Source organism: Martes martes (genome assembly GCF_963455335.1).
Source record: "Martes martes genome assembly, chromosome: 8".
Lineage (NCBI taxonomy): Eukaryota > Metazoa > Chordata > Mammalia > Carnivora > Mustelidae > Martes > Martes martes.
In genome coordinates, this window is record NC_137895.1 from 16,085,907 (window position 1) to 16,108,816 (window position 22,910).

Consider the following 22,910-nt stretch of genomic DNA (forward strand, 5'->3'; position numbering starts at 1 on the left):
TTGTGATATGCACTGGGTGTTGTATGTCACTGATGAACCCCTGAATTCTACTCCCAAAACTAATGTTGCACTGTATGTTAACTAACTAGAATTTAAATAAAAATTTGAAAAAAAAAAAAAAGAAAGAAAGAAAAGGAGACCCAGATCCTGCCTTCGAAGAACTCACAGTCTAGGGAGAAGAACAAATAGATAAACAGGTGATTTCACAAAATGGGAAGGGCAGTGATGGTATCGAATTACAAAGGAGGGGAATGAGCCACATGGTTGGGGTGGGGGAGAGGGGAGGAAATCAAACCGGGAAAGAGTATACTTACTGGACCCCTACTACGGGGTGTGTAGAGTATATGAGTATATATGCTTTTAATTGGGAGTCCCAATTCTGGGTCCAACACCGGCACATGGGGGCTGCTCCCTCTCAGCAAGGACCAGCATCTTTTCAGCATCAGCAAATTAATGCAGCCTAATTTATACAAGACAGAGAGATGGGTAAGGAAAGAAGAGTCAGCATGAGCACTGTTAATCAAGGTAACTAGGATCAACATATTAGAGTTTGCTTATTTGCATATAGCCAATTAGAGTGAACAGCAATACCCCAGGGAAACCAATCACAGAAAAGGAGCCCCTCACTACCAGGAACTGAGCTTTCATAGTTCAATGGTGTTTGGTGGCCCTGCAGGGGCTCTGCTGGGCATGTCTGCACCCCTTCCCCACTGTCCTAAATAACTCTGAAGGTCTGTGGCTAGGGGCTCTGGGCTCGTGCCCTGACGAGAACTCTTGTCTCAGATCCAACCCACAGCGATGGCTGAGACAGCTGCTGAGGTGGGAGAGAGGACATCCATTCCTACAAGTGAGCAGTTCTGACAGGTACCGTCCTGGACGTTAAGGCACTGATTAGGTCCTTTATTCCAAAGGAACAAATGTATGCACCTTAATAGGAAGGTTTAGTCTAGGCAGTTTAGATAAGTTTATATTGGAAGATCTTTTTTTTTTTTTTTTTAAAGATTTTATTTATTTGACAGAGATCACAAGTAGGTAGAGAGGTAGGCAGAGAGAGAGAGGGTGAAGCAGTCTCCCTGCGGAGCAGAAAGCCCAATGAGGGGCTCAATCCCAGAACCCTGGGATCATGACCTGAGCCGAAGAAAGAGGCTTAACCCACTGAGCCACCTAGGCGCCCCGGAAGATCTTTTAAGGTTAAATAATCTGAATTGTGTGTGTGTGTGTGTGTGTGTGTGTGTGTGTGTGTGTGTGTATAATCTGAAAAGCAGCCTCTGATAGATTTCTACTTATGCCAAGGCCAGTGGAGTGAATAAAACACAATTCACGGTAGCCTTAGACCCCTGTGGCTCTGACAAATGCTTGTAAATGGAGACTATGCCACATGCTTCTGTTAGAGGAAGGAGTGTGGATCTCGTGGAGACCACTGTCTCTGCAATTCTGTCATCTGGAGGTTTTGCTCAAGAGACCACTGTCGGGGCGCCTGGGTGGCTCAGTGGGTTAAAACCTCTGCCTTCGGCTCAGGTCATGATCTCAGGGTCCTGGGATTGAGGCCCGCATTGGGCTTTCTGCTCAGCAGGGAGCCTGCTTCCCTTCCTTTCTCTCTCTGCCTGCCTCTCTACCTGCTTGTGATCTCTGTCAAATAAATAAAATCTTTAAAAAAAAAAAAAAAAAGAGAGAGACCACTGTCAACGTTGGACTCTACGAATCCAGGAAAACACCCTCAGAGGACAAGGTCATCCTTGTCCTGGCCATCATTGCCACAGGCCTCTTATTGGCACAAGTAATGGGCAGCTCTCCTTTACCTGTGCGGATACTTCTCAAGCTTCTCTGATTCTATAATTAGAGTTTTACCCTTCTGGCTAAATTGTGTTTTATTAAAGTACATTCCTTGGAGAGTGAACCTTTACACTTAATAACCACAAAAAGGAAGTTTTCCCATTGCCTCCTGTCTTTGGATGCCCTTGACAATCCGGTAAGATAGGCTCGACAATGACACCTGTTTAACTGATGAGGAAACAGAGGCCCTAACAGAAGCCAAAATTTAAAACCGTGGCTTGGATTACAAATTTCTATGGAATATGTAAGCCCTTGGGCCCCACATTGTTCATCAGTAATTTGGACACAATCATGCAATAGCACAACTCTCCTGGATGTTATCAAGAAGACAGAATGAAGCATCCGACTTTTTCCTTGTCAGTTCCTTCATTCATATTTAGCAAGTGGGTCCCTGTATCCTGATCTGAGGGACAAAGGGCTACCAAGATGTCTGAGGGGAAATTGGGGCCAAATAAAAATGACAATGACAGTAAAAATGACAATGCTCCCCTTCATTGGATCCGTTATTGTGTGCCAGACATACTTTAATATGATCCTCTTTAAATTATATTTGTTAGGTATTATTCCAATTTTGTAGATACAGAGGAGACTGAGGCTCAGAGAAGTTAAGCAGTTTGCCCAAGGCCACACAGCTAGCAATGGAGGGGCCTGAGACATGACCCATGTCTGACTGAGGGGCTTTCGTTCTCCATATACGTATCTGCTCCTGCAGATACAGGACTTTCTCTGTAGTTTATTCCCTTCAGCTTTGTCTGGGCCTGTTTTAAAGAGATGCTGCTGGGTGCTAGGGAGCCACACAGTCCAGTGGAGAGCTGAGCCAGCAGGTGGGCCCATGCCCCAAGCAACTTGGTGAGAGCTGCTGGGACATTTTAGGTAAAGGTCTTGGGGCCCAAACTCTGGGCAATTGCTGTATTCTTGCCTGGGCCAGGTGTGGACGGAGTGGGCTGGTCACCATCTCCTCCCTCAGCAGCAAGTCCTTGCTTCCCTTCCCCAGCTACCCAGGTGGCGGCCGAGGCCTGCTCTGTCCGTGTTGGGATCTGGTCCCTTGGGCCGGAGTCCACACATTAGCTGGGGTATGCCTGCCCTGAGAGGCTGGTCCCACAGCTGAGGAGAAAGCCTGCTGGTAGCCTGAGAAGGCCAAGGGTTAGAAGCAGAATGTAAGGCTGGAGACGACTGCGACTGCGGGGTGGAAATACCCCAAGGCCGCATTCTTTCCCCTAAACGCCCTCCCGGCACAACAAAGGTGCTGAGAATCCAATCAGCTCCCCTTTCCAAAGCACGCGGAGGTGGCTGCTCTTGTGGAAAGGGCACGAGGCCGAGCTGAAGCCAGGCTGGATTTTCTTGTCTTGTCCTTTTCTCGGTTCCTCCTTTTGGCTTCCAGTACTCTCATCTGGATGCTGAAAACTCACGGCATTATGTTTCATTCTAAACAGGAGATGGAGATGCGGCCAACCATATACAAAGTATTTTATGAGTAGCTTTCACAAACATTCTCTTTAAAAAAAAATTTTGACTCTGTCTATACGACAAAAGGTATCATTTAGCCCATTTAATAGAAGGGGAAACCAAGGCCCCGGGAGGCTATGTGACGTAGTGGAAAGTATAGAGGACCAGGAGTTGGAAGATTGGGGCCCTAAACCGACTCTAATCTCATAAACAACAGTGGACACACACGTGGAGCCTTTGGCACTGTGGGAAGTTTTTGCATCTAGTCTTTTAGCTCATGCACACAACAAACCAAACAAATATTATTATTGTTGTTGTTGTTGCTGCTTGAGAATAAGTAATACATAATTTTATTTAATGCTTTTCTTTTGCAGGAACAGATTAATTAGAGACATTGAGAAGCACACCATCTTAGGGGAAAGGAATTACAGGGAGTTTTATTATTAACTCCCATTTTGCAGATCATACAGTGACAGACCTGGTCCTCTAGCTTCATATTTCATTTTTTCCCTATCATATTACTTTTTTTTTTAAAAGATTTTATTTATTTATTTGAGAGAGGGGGGACAGCAAGAGAAAGAGAGAGAGCACGGAGAGAGCATGAGCAGGGGGAGAGGCAGGCAGAGGGAGAAACAGGCTCCCTGCCGACCAAGGACCCCGATGCAGAACTCGATCCCAGGATCCTGGGATCATGACCTGAGCCAAAGGGAGACACTTAACTGAATGAGCCATTCACGCACCTCTCCTTGGGTTCCTCAAGTTCTTTGAGTCTTTATCCCAGGAGCTGGTCATTTTTTATAAAATGCCGGGTAGTAAATATTTTAGCTTTTGAATCATACAGTCTCTGCCAAGACACTCACTTCTGTTCTTATAGCTTGAAAGCAGCCATAGATAGACATAGATACATGGGAGGGGCTGTGTTCCAATAACCCTTTATTCATGGCACTGAAATCTGAATTTCACATAATTTTCAGATATCATAAAATATTGTTCTTATTTGATTTTTTTTTCCTGTTCTATCTTTATCCATGAAACTGGGAGCAGTAATTCCTCTCTCTTAGACTTGCAGGGATGAAATAAGACTGTAACGAGTTTTGCACAGAGTATAACATCGCCCTTATGTCACCCTGTAAGAGCACGAACTTCCCTGGGCCTTAGTTTCCCCATCTATAAAAAGGGAAGGGTTGGCCACTTGCAGCCATAATTTCTGAATTTCTGCCCGGTTGCTTCTTGATGAAGGGGTTTGGCTGCTTGCCTTCTTCCTGTCATGAGGGCATCCTTGTCTCCTGGATTTCCACTGAATTTTTCCACCCCACTTCGGTTTTGCCAATTTCTTTTTCTCGCTTCTGGTTCTTAGATATTTTGTGCCTTGGCTCACTGGAGCGAGCCGCTGTTGGATGGAGTTTTTAATGGGCAGAGACTCAGCCACTTGGTGGTGCTGTGGGGAGTTTTTTTGTTTTGTTTTGTTTTTTGTTTTTTTTTTTTTTTTTCCCCTCGTAAAGGCACCTGGATGTTTCTCCCAGAAGACTCCAGGAATAAAGGTTAGGGGTGCCAGAGATGGTGCTGGGAGGGGGGAAGCAGGTGTGGTTTATATCTACGCATGGGTTTCCAGCATTTGTCCATACCATGTTAATTTGGGCAGTCGGGGTTCTTTGGTCAGAGGTTTTAGGAATCCTGAGCCGTGGACTTGTCTTGGAGGAGCAAAGGACAGACAAATCTGGGGAGACTCCTGATCCATCCAAATTCCTGGTGTCCCCTTCTGTCGTGCTGGGGGGAGGGAGCCTGTCTCCTTCAGCCCCATGTATAACATGGAATTCCTCTTTGGAGCTATTAAATATATAATTAATTGGCCTTTGTCTTTTAGTGAGCTGTTTGTGACTTTTTTCTTTCTTAAGATTTATTTGACAGAGAGAAAGAGAGCATGAGCAGGGGCGAGCAGCAGAGGGAGGGGGATAGGAAGAGGCGGATTCTCCACTGAGCAGGGAGTCTGATGTGGGGCTCGATCCCAGGACCCAGGGATCATGACCAGGGCTAGAGGCAGACGCTGAACCGACTGGGCAGCCCAGGCGCCCCTTTCTGTGACTTTTCTAGAACTGCTGTTTGTGAGCTGCGATGCCACTTGGCTACTCCCTATGGTGTAAGCGGAAGACCTGAGTGTGAGTCCTGGCTCCTCGTTCGTGGATTGTGAGACCTTAGGGAAGGCCCTCTACCTCTTAGTACATCCAGTGAAATGTGTGTATTGTGGTGGTGGTGGGCAGATAAAATTATCTAATCCCAAGCAAAATACCATTATGAGATTTAGGAGAGACTGCGCGCGTGTGAGTGTTTTGTAAACTGTAAAGCACCACATCAGTGGCCGGTGTTAGATGCATCCCGAGGGCAGAGGACCATCCACTATTACCCTTTATCCCCAGCCCAGACGCAGTGACGGCATCGTCAGGGACGCTCCAATACCACGTGCCGGCTGAATGAATGAACAGGTAGACGCCGAGAGTCATGAAGGGTGGGCAGATTGGAGATGTGCCTGTTAAATTCAGGATTTCAGAGGATGAGGCTGGAAAGGGAGCAGGAGAAGCAGACTCTTGAGAGGAATCTGGGGCTTGTGGCTCCTCTGCCGGGAAGGTGGCTAATGGATCCCTCACCAGCTGGCCGCCTGGGCCCAGCTGCCAGGTCCCGGGCCATCTAAGGCCTGGATGACTGCCCCCGAGCTGGTGGAACAAGAGTGCCTGTCGTCACAGGCCGGCTGGTGACTCGCGTGGAATGCCTGGACTCTCGTGCCTGCTTGTCGAGCCTAAGTCCCTGGTGACAGCAAACAGAGCGCCTACGGACCTGACACGGAGCGGCCCCGGGTCTTGGCAGGGCAGGGCCGAGGGACCGGTATCCCAGCATTAGAAATACAAATACAAACAGGACAGGTAAATATGGCAATTGTGCCGGAAATCTAGATCCCAAGACTATTTTTTCCTGACCTAGTTTTTTTGTTTGGGACAGAATTACCTGGGGCATTGAAATTGCTTTACCTGGTTGGCACAGGCCTGAGAGAATGAATCTAATGTTTTTATTTAAACAGAAGAAGAGCAGCTACGTTCTGTCAGGGCCAATGTAGGTACTATGCTAAATGCTTCAGAGACATTGTCTTCGTCCTAGAAGATAAAGCATTAATCCTGTAGAATCATATCAGACGGCTCTGTAAGGTGAATATTACTATATGTCTCTTTTATAGACGAGGGAACTGAGGTTTGATTATGTAATTACTTACCGGGATCATAGAGCTAGCAGATGAAACAGCTGGAACTCAAAAATTATTCATGTATCCATTTATTCATTCCATGCATAATTATTGAGCACCTGTTATGTGCCAGGTACTGGGGATTTATGAGAGAATCATGTAGATAAAAATCCCTGCTTTGTCCAGGCAAACACAACAAAGAACCGGATTGTGTAACGTATTACGTGCTGGCAAATATGACGGTGAAGAGGAAGACAGGTAAAGGTGGATAAGGAGGCCGAGTGTCGCGATGGAGGAAGAAAGGATAGGCTGCAGTTTTAAACAGGATGGTCAGTAAAGACCCCATTTTGCTTTGATACCTAAGCAAAAGGTTGAATGAGCTGCATGGATCAGAGAGCAAAGGCACTTTGATGCCTTGGAACTTTGTCCCCTGGGACAACTGAAAAAAATTGGAGACCAAGGAAGATTTTGATGGATTCAACTTTCCCTGGGTTCATTTCCAGAGTAAGAAATAGGAAAGTAAACTAGGGAGGGTGTATAGTTAGTAAAATCCATCCCTCTGTCCGTCTGTCCATCCATCCATCCATCCATCCATCCATTTATCTGTCCTTTCAGTGTTGATATGTTACAAGCCACATCTATACTTCTATGAGAATAAGGAATAAGATCTAGATCTATACTGTTGGAAACAGTAGCCACTAGTCACACATGGCTATTGGGCACCAGGAATGAGGCTCTGTAACTGGGGAACTAAAAATTTTATGCAGTTAACTGAAATTTAAGTTAAAAAACCCTGGAGCCGTGTAACATTTTTCTGCGAAATGTAATTTCACTGTTTCGCTAGGGTATATTTCAGTTTCACCATTGAAAATTCAGCTCTGAGTTGAGGTTTCCTATAAATGTAAAATATGGCAATGGATTTCAAAGATTTTGTGCAGAAGGAAGAATGTAAACTATCTTGTCAATGGGTTTTTCTATTGATGACATATTGAAATGATCATATTTGGGGCATATTTGGTTAAATAAAATACATGAACAAGATTAATTTCTCTCTCCTTTTTTAAAACTTGTTTTGAATGTGGCTGCTAGAAAAGTTAAAAATGCCATACGGGGTTCACATTATATTTCTGTCGGACAGTGCTGTTCTCACGCTGACCATCCTGGAGTTCCGGGGCAGCTGGGCAGAGCCGGACATATAACTGAGTCATTGTAATACCATGAGGTATGTGCTGTAAGACACCCAGGGGACTGAGTGTCCTGGGGACAGAGAACTGAGCCTTTAGTTCTTTCTAGCACCGCATTAGAGGGGAGGTGACGTCTTAAGCTAGGTCTCTGAGACGAGTGGCAGTTTGTTCTCCGGAGGGCAGGAAAGGGGGCATCCCAGGTATCGGGCACAGTGTGGGCAAAGGTGGAACAGTGTGAAATGGAGGTGTCCCCAGAACACACATTGCTTGGCGGGAGGAGGTGGCACAGATACGGATCAGGAGGGTACCCTTAGGGTCAGACCACTTGGGGAGAGGACAATGAGCAGGAATCAGCAGGACCAAGACACCATTGCTGGCACCAGCCCTTCTGCCAGATGCTCTCTCCTACATGAGCCCATTCGCTGACTCCATTGACATTTCTTGAGTGCCTGCCGGGTGCTAGGCATTGTTCTGGGTGTTGCATATACAGCAAGGAACAAGACAGACAGAGTCCCAGCCCTCGTGGAGCTGACAGGCAGGTCGGGAGGAAAGACAAAGAGGACAGAACAAGGAGGAAAGAGAACAAACAAGTCAGAGATCTCCAGCGACTTGGGCACCTCACACAGTTGGTGAGCGCTCGGGCCAGGATTCTAATCCGGGTCTTTTTGATGCCAAGGACAATGCTCTGCATACCCTGTGATGCTTTCCCCAGTGAATCTCAGGCTGAGAGTTTGGACTTTGCCTTCAAGGGCACAGGTGATCAGCAGAATCTTAGGAAGGGGAGACACAAAGTCAGAAAGATTCGTGTTTTAGGAACGAGCCACGGTGAGCACGAGGGGAGGCACTGAGGAGGCTGTGGTGTCCTTGTAGGCACCTCTCCTTAGCCTTTTTCAGAACCCCGGCCCCGTCACTTCCCTCCCTCTCCAAGTCTATTTTTAATACAATGGCTGGAGGGAGACTTTTCAAATCCAAGTCTGAGGATGTCACTGTTCTAATCAGAATCGACCGATGGCTTCCTGCCTGCCTCAGTATAAAACCCAGAGTTCTGCCATCATTCCACAGAGCCTACAGGTTCTGGTCTTCAGGTAACTCTCTGGCCTCAGTGCCTACTATTCTCCCCTGTTTCACTAACATGCCAAGGATATTCCTGCCTCAGGACCTTTGCGCTTGCTTATGAGACTCTATGTTGGGGAGGCTCTTCCCTGAGATGTGCATATTAGCCCTCAGATACCCAGACTGTACACATGCTCGCTTCCTTAGGGCCTCTGCTCACATGTCACCTTGTCAGAAAGTCTTCTCCTTACCACCTTCAACATGTTCTGCCCTTTTAACTTGATTTGTTCTCACCAGCCCTTACCATCACCCGACAGGCAATACATTTATTTGTCCATGGCTCACTGTTTATCTGTAAACCTGATGAAGGTGGGGACTTCATTTTTGTTCACTTCTGTATCCCCAGGACCTAAAATTGTGATGGGCCCACGTTAAGTACTTAGCTAATACAGTCAAGTGCATTCGCCCCTCCAGGGAGCAACATATAGAAATGAGCCCTTTATATCCCCCCACCCCTGCCTTGAAATCCCCACCCCCATTTAACCTCAATGAAATCCAAAGTCTCTTCCACTGTAGCCAATTAGAGTTATTCTCTGCAATGACCCCAGTGCGTCCCTGCATGGGACATGTTTATTCTCGATTTCCTGGCAGTCACCCTTTCCAGGGATGGGAAGGTGGTGTTTCCTGCTCTGGAGTCTTACTGGGGCTTCTGCTGTGGATGGGGAATTTATCACATTTTGGCTTCTTTTCTCCATAAGAGAACCTTCCGATGTCTCCCCACTGTTTTATTCCCCCAGGGAAAAGATCATTTTTCAGTATGATGTTTAAGACAGAGAACGTGAAGCAAATGAAACTGCTAGAAGTCGTCTGCTTGCCCACATGGGCAATGCAGGGAGAAAAGGGCATGTGCAAGGAGTGTGAAACTGCCGTGTCCGAAGGGAATCAAGAATTGTCAGTCCGGAGGGTCATCAGAGGGCACCTCGCCTGGTGATGTCATTCCACAGAGACGAAGATATCTGCCCAAGTTGGCATCCCCTGGGGGACAGCTGGGGCTAGAAACCCTGTCCTGACCTGTTGGTTGTCCCCATACTGTGGTGGATGCCCAGACTGATGCTCTTCCTTCCCAACGGGGTCTTCTGCCCTTGCAGTCACCAAGTAGATGAGACAGGGTGCAAGGGAACTCTCAGTCTGGATTATTTTGGTGGAACCCTTGTCATAGCAACTGATTCTATTCATGATTCTGTGCCTGGCCTTCCCTTGTATCCTTGCACGCACAAAGTACAATATAATATAGAATAGGGAAGGTGGCAAATCATATTAACAGCTAACATTTATGGGGTGCCACCCCTACCTCCTGCTGACCTTAGTGCTTTTTATTGCATTAACTCAATCAATCCTCAACAAAACCCCTTTGAGTGGGGGTATTACTAATGTCCCTATCTGAAAGGTGAGACAGTGGAGAAATAAAGACCAAGTTGCCCAAGATCGCACACCTGGAACGTGATAGAACCAGGATTCGGACAGAGCTGGTTTTGATTCTGGAAATTAGGCTCTTAACTACCCTGCTAACTGTTTCTCTAGCTACTCAGCAGGGGAAGAAACATAGCTTTCTGTTTGGATCTCCGATACATGTAATCCAGGAAAAACTAAACGAAAAATTCTGGCCCCAAATAATCTGCTTTCTCCTGAAGTCAGCGAGTAGACAGAACACACACACGCGGCATCTTTGGTTCCAACTCTTCAGATAGTTGTGATCGTCTTCCATTTTGCTTTTCCTGCATAAATACAGACTTCGTGTAAGCTGTATGTATTAGGGCGGTATTAGCTGTTGTAACAAATCAACCCTCTAATTTCAGGGACATAATAGAAGGTTATTTCTCACTCTCGGACTGGTCCAATGTCCTGCCGTGAGGGTGGCTTTATTCCTCAAGGTGATTCAGGGACACAAGCTTCTTCTTCTTCTTTTTCAATATTTTATTTATTTATTTGACAGAGATCACAAGTAGGCAGAGAGGCAGGCAGAGAGAGAAGGGAAGCAGGTTCCCCAGTGAGCAGGGAGCCCGATGTGGGGCTCGACCCCAGGACCCTGAGATCATGACGTGAGCTGAAGGCAGGGGCTTTAACCCACTGAACCACCCAGGCGCCCCAACAGGCTTCTTTTATCTAGTGACTCCACCACCCTCTGGTGTCTTGGAGTCCTTGGCTTCTGTCTAGGCACTTTTTAAACACCCCGGCCTAGAAAGACATGAACATCACTTGGCTCGTATTCCATTGGACAGAACTAGTCACATGGCCAGGCTTGGAGGCAAGGGAGGCTGGGAGATGTATCCCCAGCTGAGCAGCTGTCTGTCAGCACCCTGTGGAAGGACAAGCGTGACTATTTGGTGGTTAGTTAGCAGTCTTCTGCCACAGGGAAGAATATGTAGCTTCTTGGGTTGTACCTTAGTGTAAGATGTCTAGCAGACAATATACTTACATTAGAAATGACACGATCTGGGGCATCTAGGTGGCTCAGTCTGTTCAGCTTCTGACTCTTAGTTTCGGCTCAAGTCATGATCTCAGGGTCGTGGGATCGAGCCCCACACTGGGCTCTGCACTGGACACAGAGCCTGCTTAAGAGTCTCTCCTCTGCTCCCTCTGCCTCTCCCCCACCACTCACATGCATGCATGCACATGCCCTCTCTCTTAAAAAAAAATAGTCACAATCTTAGGTAGCCTTTTAGAACCTCATCTAGACAAATGGAAGATGAGTGTCAGCCAAAGTACAGCCATTCACTGATATGAACTAGGATGTAGGGGAGCTTGGAATAGGAGTCAGAGCAAAACCTGAGTCAGAGACTTGGGTTCCAATTCTGACCCAGGCAGTTACCACCAGGTCATAGGCACCTTAACCTCTTGAGGCTCCCTATTCTTAACAGCCAAATGGGGCTCACAATGTCCACCTTCCAGTTTTATGATGGTGATTATAAACAATACATATAAAGGTCCTGGCAGACAGTAGATGGCAGGATAACTGGTATTGCGATGTTTTCTGAACAAATATTCTTCAAGAAAGCAAACATACTTTCTCTTAAATTAGTTTGAAAATATAAAAGTATAATAAAGAACAAGTAATGAGCCTTAAGTAAATATGAGTTGAAGAGCAGGGCAGATGTCATGCTTCCAACTTTGTATGTTATTACCTCTGTCCCATAATGAGAAGGAAGCCAGGAATCAGAGTCTAATCAAGTAAGTAATATGATTAAATGGCTTTTAATTGCCTCAATGCCAGTAGCAGTCATGCAAGATGAAGAATAAGTATAACAAAAACAAGTATGATATCAATAGCCATGATTTATTGAGTATATATATTATATCCCTTAATCCTCACACAAGCCCTCACGCATACTATTGTTAGCACCCTTAATACCACCTGCCGTTTTGAAGAAGAGAGAAGGGAGGCATAGAGAGCGAAAAGAATTGTCCAAGATGGTCAATTACTAGTGGCAGAACAGGGATTTGAACTCGGGCAGTCTGACTCTAGATCTCAAGCTCTTAATCAAGCAGTCTGGGATCTTGTCAAAGGAAATGCGTTATCTCTGTGAAAACACTTGAGCACAATGCACGATAACATTGTGCTGAAGTGTGGCTCAGATTATAAATGCTATAGGAATTCAGTCTGGAGAGGAACTCCCAGTGCCTGGTTAGGACTGTGTGCCAGGCATTGTACTGGGTGTTTCCATCCTTCCCATTTAAGGAGACATGGCATGGCATGTGTAAAAAGAAGAAGAGCGTGAGCTTTGGAAATGCACAGGTAGGATTTAAATCCTGGCCTTGTGATTCCAGGCAAATTACTTAATTGAAAATAGGGACTATCACAGCCACCTTGCAGTGGAGGGTTTACTATTATCAAATAGTATCAAATACTATGATAAAACAGTATCAGAATAATATCTTAATCGTATAATATCGTAATTGTATCAGAATGCTATTCATTCAACAAATACCAATGAAGTCCCAAGCATTTGGGAGCAATGCTGTTAGCCAGAATAAGCTACGTTATGCTGTTGTAACAAACAAACCCCAAATCTCACTGGTTGAACACAACCCAAGTTTAAAATCTGCTCACACTACTTTTCTAATGCAGGCTAGCTAGGCCTGCTCGGCCATCTTTGCAGAGCCCCACACTGGCCGGGGAAGGCTCTGTCATTGCGCTTCCATGGCTGAGTAAGGGTGCCAAGATTGAATTTTTGGGATTGCCCACTGGCCCTTAACAGTTTCTACCTGAAAGCAATGCATAGCACTTCTGCTCTCATTCTACTGGCCTAAGTGAGTCATATAGGGTAGTGGATTCCTACCACATCTCTCAGGAGGGAAAGAACCAGGAAATATTTGGTGAAGAGTTTCAATTCCCACTATAGACACAGTCTGTTTACCTGTAAAACAGTTCTGCTAATCCATATATTAAGGATAAGAAACAGAGGCTCTGAGAGGTTGAGTCCTTTGACCAAGGTCACACAGCTTACCCACGGGGAAGCCAGCATCATGCACACTTTGCTCACCCGGACTCTTTAATTTACACACACAATGTCGAACAATGCCCACACAATGTGGACACACAATGTCCATAGACTTTATAGAAGAAACAATACGCTTTCAGAATGGGGTCAGAGAGGCCCTGCAATTGTGGAGAACAGCGTAGTAAGGAACAGACATGGCCTTTGTCTTTGTATCATGCAATAACCAGTGTGCTCTTGGGGAAGGCAGGAAGGGGCCGAGAGGGGTTAATGTCAGCATCCCTAGGAGAGAAGCTTGGACAGATAAGGACAGATAAGGACTGGACTGGGGCAGAGGCACAGGTATGGGGGATACGATGACGGAGCATTTTAGGCCGCTTCTCTTGCAGCAGGGAGGGGGCCCAAGGGCAGGACGGGCTGTTGCAGGAGTCCAGAGTAAGGTGATAAGCGAGAGACAGGTGTGAAAACAGAAGGAATGCAGAAGGGATGGACCAGAGAGTTGCAGAGGAAGGTCGAGAGGGGCACCCTGGTGAAAAAGTAAAGACCAACCAGGCAGACAGTCTTCCTACCTCACTCTCCCTATCCCAGTCTACTGCACCATTATAAAAAAATTCCCTAAAGCCTCTTTTTCTCTGGCCTTGCAGCTTCTGAGGAGAAGGTGCCTGTGTGTTGGCGGGGGAGGGGGTGGTTCATGGATGTCTGAAGTCCTTCCGGCCTGAGCCTCAACTTGTGGGGTACAAGCGCCGTTACCAACTTCAGGATCTGGTCCTTTCGGTTCAAGGAAAACTCCCAAGGCCCAAGGGGGCCAAGAGGCCTGCAAGTCGCCTCTCGCTCAGAAGGCTCCCGGCCCTGCTCCCTCTGAGGTCCCCGCTTCGCCCATCGCCCACCTCCCACCTCCCACCTCCGAAGGCAGCAGTCGAGGACAGGGTGGGCGCCCGGCTCAGTCCCGGCGCCCCTAGCGCCCCACGTCTTCCACGCCCCCAACTCTGTCCTCTCCTCCAAGGCGACCGGAGTCCTGGCTGATTGTCGGCGGCCCGCGGGCCGGCGGCGGGCCCCAGGTTCAGCCTCCGGGCCTCCCTTCTTCCCCGCCTCTGCCTTTCCTCCGCGAGGGAGCGGGGCCGAGGTCGAGGCGCCCCTCTTGGAGTCCTCCGCGGAGCACAGCCGGTCCGGCCGGAGGAGGGGGCCTCGGAGGCGGGGTGCCAGCCCCGGCTAGGCGGGAGGGGTGCGCACTGCGGCGGAGGGGCCGTGACTCACCGCCTGTAACCCAACACCCGCCCTGCTCCCCTCCCCCAGCCTCTCCTCCGTCTCCGGCCTGGCGGCCGCGGCGACACCTAAAACAAAATGAAGGGGCGCCCGGGCCCCTGGCGACCCCGGCCGGATCGCGAGCGAGCCCCGGCGGCCTCTGGCTCGGAGCGCTCCCGCTTCTCCCGCCCCGGGGCTCGGCCAGCCGCCGCCGCCGCCACCGCCGCCGCCGCCCGGGCGCCAGCAGGCGGGGAGGCCGAGCGGCCCGAGCAGGAGACGGCGGCGGCGGGCCCGCGGTAGCTGCGGCGGGCGAGCCCGGGGAGGGGGCGCCCGGGCTTGGAAGCCTCCAGTCCAGGTCCCAGCCGAGCGAGGACAAAGCCCCCTGGCCGCCGCTGCGGCCTACCCCGCGCGGCACAAAGGGCGAGTCGCGACACGCACCCATCCCCCTCCCAGCTCGGGTGGCCCCGGGCCCCGGGTGGCGGCGGGGAGGTGGGGAAGCCCCGGCCACACCGCCCCTAGCTCCCCTCCCCCGGGGGCCGGCCGAGCGCGCGCCGCCCCCGCCCCCGCCCCGTCTGCGCGTCCTCCCGGGGAGGGGTCGGGGGGCGCGGCGCCCCACATAACACTCCCCCGCTTGCGCTCGGAGCCACCCCTCTCCCCTCCCTCCTGCAAACACCGCCGCCTCCCCTGCCACCGCCGCCACCTCGCCCGACGCTCCGCAGCTCGCCGCGGCCGGGGGGCGGTGCGCGGACCGTGCGCGCAGGGGGCGCCAGATGTGCAGTCCGCGCCGCCGCCAGTGACCGAGCCGCAGCCCGAGCGGGATCGGGCCGCCTCTCCGATGCTGCGGGGGCGACCTTGAGTGCACCCCGGGTTCCTCGGCGGGGACCCCGACACCGCGAACGCTGTGCCCGGTCCAGCCCTCTCCAACCCGGCTCGCCCTGCTTTCCGACATGGAGGGGGCCGCTGCTCCCGCGGCCGCGGACGGCCCCGACTTGCGGCCGGGGGCTCCGGGCTCTCCCCCGGAGGTGGTGGCGGGGGCGACTGCAGCCCCCGCGGCGGCGGCGGCGGCCCCGGAGCCCAGGAAACCGCACGGGGTGAAGCGGCATCACCACAAGCACAACTTGAAGCACCGCTACGAGCTGCAGGAGACCCTGGGCAAAGGCACCTACGGCAAAGTCAAGAGGGCCACCGAGAGGTTTTCGGGCCGAGTGGTGAGTGGGGAACCCCCACCCCCTCCCCGGAGCGAGGGCCAGACGCGGCTGCGGACCGAGGGCGCCCGGGCCGGGGGATGGGGGGGGGCTGGAGCACTGAGACTCTTGTCCGAGAGGGGCTTCCCAGGAACCCCCAGACAAACTCCTCACTCTCTCCCCAGCTCCCCGTGACTCAGGCGTGTTTCTCTCTTGAAACACTTGTTACATCCTGTCTGCGCATATTTTGGGGGTTTTTCTCCCAGCAGCAAAGTGGTGTTTATGATTTGCAAACACTTTGCAGCGTTGGGACCATGGAGGTCTCCCTCCCGGGCACGCATACAGACCAAGCCCTGGAATGCCTTATTGCTCTAACTCTGAACAGACCCGCATTCTCATCGGGGAGCAGGTCCCCGGAGTCCCGTGTCCTGTACGTGAGGGCGACCCCCCACTCTCCCACTCCTACTCTCCATCACCCGGGTGCTGCTGTGAGCTGCAAGGGAGGGTGGACTCCTGCCTGTTTTTTAAGAGAGGGTTAGGGAGCAAAAGTGAAGGCTGCTGCACGCCTGAGGGTGGTGACAGTTCGAAATGCCCAGGGCATGGGTAGCCGCACAGATGCTGGATTGCAGCAGACCCCACTGCATTTCAGGTCCTGGTTGGAGGGCTGCTGAATTGCTTTAGGGGACTGGGCCAGCCTCCCTACTCTTTGTGACAGCTGAATCCCTGCCAGGGTCCCAGCCCCATTTGGAAGCCATTGGAGTACCTTGGGGTCTCTGCCTCGTTCCTAACTTGGCGCGCTGTCCTTTTCCTTTCTGTGGAACAGGCCCTTGAACTGCACACTGCCTGTGGCCAGAGGGTTGGGTTCAAAGTGACTGACTGTTGCAGAAAGATTTTTGTGTGGTGTGTGGCAGAAAATTAACATGGTTCTTGGATTTGAAGCATATCAGATGTATTTTAATCGATTTAGGGCCCAAGTCAGGAACTAATTATGGTACGCCTCGTGTGCACTTTTGGGGGGGGTGTTTTGGGGCCCAGGGTTGCTTATAAACTTAACGAATGACCCCGGGGTAAAAGCAAAATGAACTGTTGAATGAAGTGGTGGGTGGGTTGATGTTGATATTTTTCTTTTCAGTCTGTACAGGGACCGTTCTGTGGAGAAAATGGGGCCCCATTCAGAAGGTTTAGCCCCCGAATTCTCAAACACTTGGGTCCCTGGATAACTCCCTCATCTAAGCTCCATTGTTTGGGTTGATCCAGATGTATTCTATAGCTTTAAAAAAAATGTCTGCGATAGGTTAATTGGAAACTTGAGACATTGTACATTGTAGTTTTAAAGCTGTCTCCAATAAACAAATCCGATAGCCAGCAAGTAGTTAAAAATTCACTCTGGGCAGGTGCCGTTTTTCCCCCAGAGGTTGAACACGTTAAAGAGGGAGATGATTGTAGAGATGTCCTCTGAGGAACACACTTTCAGGTCTGCGGAAGAACAGACCGAGAAACGTGCACTTCATTCATGCTTTCCTTCTGAGGTGATATTCCCCAGGCTGGATGTTGAATAAGCAAGGACTAAGCCTGGCTCCTTGCTCGGGTTGTCTTAATAGCTGTTGAAGAATCGCGCTGGGAAGTTGGAAAGCGGAATAATGAAAAACAGACCCGGTCGGAGCTGCAGGTTGAGGGTGTGAGCTCGCGAGGGGCTGAGTGGTAAGGGTGTGTCTGGGATCTGCCAGGGGACCCGGAAGCCTGAATGCTGGGGACCTGCTGTCAACTGTTTGAAAGAGTGAAATCTTGTCTTAGGGCCGACTCCTTTGTGAGCTTCACTGAGGCTTCCTGTCGGGCCTTCGGCTCGCCGTCTGATCCACAGACGAGGTTAGAGTGGAAGGGATTGCATCAGTAGCCGGGCGCCTGCCTTTCCCTTTTGGTGGGTGTCTTTCCCTTTATTTGCAGAAACTCTGAACATTCCGGCGGGATTTAGTCGAATGGCCACTAGGAGGCGCCCTGAGAACGGGAGAGGCTCGTTTCTCCGTCTGGAGACTGGAGTCCTGCTCCGTTATTGTCCAGCCCTGGTCGGTTCCCATTGTGCTATTAATTTCAGCTAAATCTCTTGTTTTGCTCAAACATTTTGTAAAGATTTTGAATCTGGTAGCAGATCCAGGCTCAGAAACTTGCAGTCCTCAAACTGCTTTCTATTCGATAGATAAACTGAGAACGTTAGCAGAATCATCCGGTGAAAGGCTTGCATTAACCAGATGGGAAAACTGAGGTTTGGGGATGGGAAGTCCTCCTTGGCCTTGAGTCCTCCCCCTGCGGAGCACAGTGCTCACAGATGGCGTAAGAACTTAAGTGAGAAACAAGAATTGTCAGGTGGAAAATTCCCTGTGCCTGGCTGAATGGAAAATAAAACAAACACACAAAAAAATTGGTTAGTGAGTCCTTGTCGCCTGCACAGTGCTTGGTGACTCAGATTCTGTCAAGAGCAGCAAGACATTCTCATTTGAAGTATGAACTTGGAGTTTGCTTCTGGTTCTAGGGATGGACTGAATAGCTACAACTTGCTTTTGGGGTACGGTGGAAGAGATTCGAGACAGGGCTGTCTCAGGTCTGCCTTTTCGGGCTTCGCGTAGAATTCCGAAGTGATGTTTTCATGTCATTCGTACCCCTGTCTTTTATGGCACTTCTCAAGAGGACAGTGGCTTTAAGCCGCGTTGCCAGCGCGGGTGGCTGGCGTCCCAGGCATGAGACGCCGTGGGATCAGCACTCCTACTGAAAGCAGCTCAGAGACAGAGAAGTGTTTAAAAATGAAAATGTTGTGGCTTTTAATTGCACATCTGGAAGGGCCTTCTGAATCAAACAGAGCACCACGCAGCATCATCGTCTGTGTTCTGGGAAAGCCACTTCTGAAAAGGGCTGCAGGACCGGGAGCTTGGAGTGGCCCTCGGCCTGGCCTCGTCCAGGCACGCTCCCTTCTGAACTCCCAGATGTGGTTTGTGGCCACGGCCGGAGGGTGTCCATGACACAAGGACTCCAAGTGGCTTGTTCTAGAGATTAACACACCCCACAAGGATGCACTCTTGCAGAAGGGCTAAGAGCCCTGGTGGACATTCGGATCCCGGTTTTCCGGTAGCTTCGTGAGCTTGTGCGAGCTCTGTAACTTTTTGAAACCTCAGCTTCCTCATCTGTAAAATGGGCTACCAATAGTACCACATTCGTGGACTTGTGTAATAATTGAGTCAAATAATCTATGGAAAGCCTCAAAAGGTGAAATTAGCCAGTTTAGTTCCTTCCGTGGACTTTTCCTTAGATTTTAAGAACACCAGAGAGACCTGGTAGATCAGACGAATCACTCAGAGAGTGGCAGGGGAAAGAATCCACTTTTCAGATTAATTAGGGAAGGTGAGATTCACAGAAAAGTGCGCCCATAAGAAGCCAAGACCATCAGCCAGCTTCTGATAGGATCTGAATGCATTTCTAAAGCCTTGAATTTGGGCTTTGTTTCTTGCACAACTTTTGTTTTGCTACAGTTCTGGGCAGGGCTGTTGAGTGGAGCCCCTGTGGCATAACACGGCATGCATTTTCTTTGAGCCAAACTGCCTGGACCTTCAGGCTGCGCAAACTATTGCCAAAACACCCAAACCCAAAAACAAACACCATTTTGAGGAGAGGTGTCATGTGATCACCTCCCCACCAAGGGCCAAGTTCAGCTTTCCCTCTGCACCAGGTTGTCTCTCGTGAGCAGTACGCTGTGTGGGGTGGGCAGGAGGCGAGGTCTCTGGGAGGGGTCTGGCATGGGAGCGGCAGGCCCAGTGGGCAGAGTGTGCCCCCGTTTGCCGTTGGTGTCCCTGTCCTAGAACTCTAGTGTGGTTGATGGGGGGTCCTCACTCAGCAAAGGAACTGAGTTGACCAAAAATCGGTGTTTGAAGCACTGGCCCAAAGTTACTGCTTGTCGGTGCTAGAAAACTGCAGATGAGGGCTGCTGTCATATGGTAAGCTGGCCTGCTGGGCCAGATGGCTGTCATCTGTGGTGGCTCAGGTGCCATGTAGCAACGAAGGACCAAACCCAGTTTCAGTGAGTAAGGCTCGTTGGCCAACACCTGGGCCAAATTCCTCATCCTGGAGATGGGAAAAATAAAGCATGGAAGCATTAAGGGACTTCTCTGGGGTTGCACAGCTGGTAAGTGACCGAGCTGGATCCAAGCAACCTGATTCTCAGTTTGGTATTTTTTGCATCACTCTTTTAATAAATCTTTACTAGATGGGGACGTGATGCTCACTCTTAAGGGGCTCGTAGTCTAGTAGCCAAGATAAAACATACTTACAGATATTGAACTAGTTCTGTGTAGTTGCGAGATTTATTATTGTCTCCCGAATGCTGCTTTCCATGTTAAAATGCTGGGACCCAGGTGTGACCAAAGCCCACAAAACTACCCATCTGGTGGAAGAGGTTCTCAGCAGTTACCAGGTCTGAGTGCCTCTGCTTTACGGGACTGGGTTGTGTCAGGTGATTTTCCAGTTGGAATGCAGCTCACTGAAGCTTAGTTTGTTCAATCGAGTTCCATTCTGGACAGGAACACCCCCTCCCCATATAGCCACGGGTGCTGTGATTATTACCAGCTGACATTTTTGAAAGCTTGGTGTGTGTCACGCTGGGCTAACCACTTTCCAGACATCTTCTCTCATTTAACACTCAAAACAACCCTGAGAGATGTGCGGTAAAGTTAGACCCATTTAACAGATGGGCAAAAGGATGCATAGGGAAGTTAAGTAACTTGCCCGGGGTCATACAGCTGGGGGGGTGAGGTGGTCTGTTTCAAAACTCACTGCTGCTAGAGAAATGGAGAACCTTCCTTATGTTGCACAACGGGTGACCTCTGATTTGGGCGTGGTGCCCTGCTCATGGTGTCGGAAGACTAGCCGTGGGGTGATTCTTCTCCTGGGGGTGGGGGGGTTCCGTGCAGTATTCAGGAAAGGGATAGAGAGAAGGGACTCTGACATTCTGCAGGATTAGGGAAGACAGTTGTTGTTGAAGATGATCCTTGATTTGGGTTTCAGAAGATTGAGATACGGGGCATTTCAGGCAAAGGGGGAGTCTAGAGTGAGCAGGTCAGATTACTTAGAATGGAGGGTTTGTGCTGGGATGCAGTGGGAGACAAGATTGACAAGGTAGGATGGGGTCGTAATAATAATATTTAGTAATAGTAATAGCAGCTAATGAGTGCTTATAACGTGGGCCAGGTGCATCACCAGGTACCTGTTAACTGATTTAATTCTCATAATACGCCTGTTATTATCCCATTTTCCAGATGAAGAAACTGAGTCACAGACCACAAAGGTCACGTGCAGCAGCAGGGGCCGGGAGTTGGACCCGGGCAGTGTGAATGCAGAGACCTGGACCATATCTCTTCCTCTAGGGGGGCTGAGCTGGGTTCTGGTCTCCACAGGGCTCCGAGCCCAGGAGTCTGGTGTGCTGTCTTGGAGCAGGGAGGGGAGCCTAGAGGTTTTCGCAAGAGTTGAGGTATGAGAAGATAAGGATCAGAACCGCAGTAATATGTCTGCTTCTGGAGAGCTGTCTGCTTCTTGGGCCATGAGTCTGTTTTAATGAATCAAATCAGGGAGCTCTCCACTTGGACACACACTGAGTTCTTTGTTCCTTGAGTAGCCTCAAATTCTGGAATCCCTAGCAGGCCTGGAGAGGTCAGCTGGTTCACTTCCCTGCCTGCAGATATAAATGCACCCACAGCTTGCAGGACATCTCACTTCCTCCTGGGAAGCAGCAGCAGGTGAGGCTTGAGGCCAGTGTCTTGTCGGGTGGTAACCCCTGTCTTGCTGTCTCAAACCTCCTGTCCCCGCCTAGCAGCCTGCCTAGCACATAGTAGGTCCTCAACAAAGGCTTGTGGGAAGGACACTGATGTGAATACACTGAACAAGGGACTATCTTGGGTCATCGTCTCTGACCCCAAAGAGCTCTGTTTGGCTGGGATTGGAAAACGAGGGCTGGGGATGAATGGCGGCTTACACGGCAAAGTCTGCAAAGTCAGGCGGACCGTTCCGAGCACGGATTCCCCATCTGTTACATGCACTCATGCACTCGTGAGGGAGAGCGATGTCCATCCAGGGCCTGTCGGCTTCCTGGCCATGGCTTCCTGTCCTCAGTGGCTCCGGAGTCAGATGGCCTAAGTCTCATTTGTGTTTCCCACATGAAAGTCCCGGAGCATCTGTAAGTTATGATTTGTGAAGTATCTGTTTTAAAGCAGAACGCATTTATCATCGCGCTGGCCCAGATGACACTGTACAGTGCAGGAATGAGAGGATCCCAGGCCCCAGAAGAGGAGGGGCTCGGCCAGATGACCCACCCGTGAGTGGAGTCTGGCCGTATTGATAAAATTCTCTGGAAACAGCCCAGGAGCAGGCAGATGTTGACTTCACGGCGGGGCTCTTCGGTAAACTTGTAACTGCCTTTAAAGATGGGGATGGGCGGTTCCCCTCCCAGGCCTGCCCAGGAGAAATGCAAACACACATCCGCACCGAGACGGGAACACAGATGTTCCTAGTGGCGTTCCTCCTAAGAGCCCTCAGTAGGAGCAACCCCAATGTCCATCAGCTGATGAACGGATAAAGAAAATGTGGCATGCTCAGTTTATTTGTGGAACATGGCATATGATCCTTTCCATAATTTTATTTAGGGAATATTTAGGGATCATTGTTCCGCAGTCAAAAGGAAAAAGGTGCTACGGACACGCTACAACACGGATGAATCTCGAAAACATGCCACTAAGGGAATGAAGCCAGGTACAGGAGATCACATATCGTACACTCCCATTTCTGTGAAATGTCCACATTCGGCAAAGCTGGAGAGACAGAACGTAGATGAGTGGTTGCGTAGGGCTCGAGTGGGTTGGAAGGAAATGGGGAGTAGCTGCTAATGGGGGTGGGGTTTCTTTTGGAGAGATGGAAATGTTCTAAAATCGATTGTGGTGATGGTTGCACAGCTCTGTGAATATACCAAAAGTCCCCGAATTGTACATTTTGCATGGGTGGATTTTGTGATATGTAAATTAGATCACAATAAAGCTGTTATTAAAAAAAGACAAACAAAAAAACCAAGGCGGGGCTCAGGGGAGTGGGTAGGGAGTGGGGATGGGAATGGAAGCCCGTATCAGTCAGGCCTTCAAGATTCCAGTCCGTGGGTCCCCAGACTCTCATGTTCATTTTGTGTCGGGAATGGAAGGCAGTGTCCTGTGTGCCACGG

The 22,910-nt window shown here is 49.8% G+C and overlaps 1 protein-coding gene across 1 annotated transcript in view; it reads left to right on the top strand.

Annotated features, from left to right (window-relative positions):
- Positions 1 to 15,430: 15,430 nt before the first annotated feature.
- NUAK1 (NUAK family kinase 1) overlaps positions 15,431 to 22,910 on the top strand; it is a gene marked incomplete at its 5' end in the record, with an annotated part of 70,497 nt that continues 63,017 nt past the window's right edge. The window contains one exon of the mRNA XM_080811020.1: positions 15,431 to 15,691. Coding sequence (XP_080667146.1) covers positions 15,431 to 15,691 — 261 coding nt within the window. The remainder of the gene's footprint in view (positions 15,692 to 22,910) is intronic.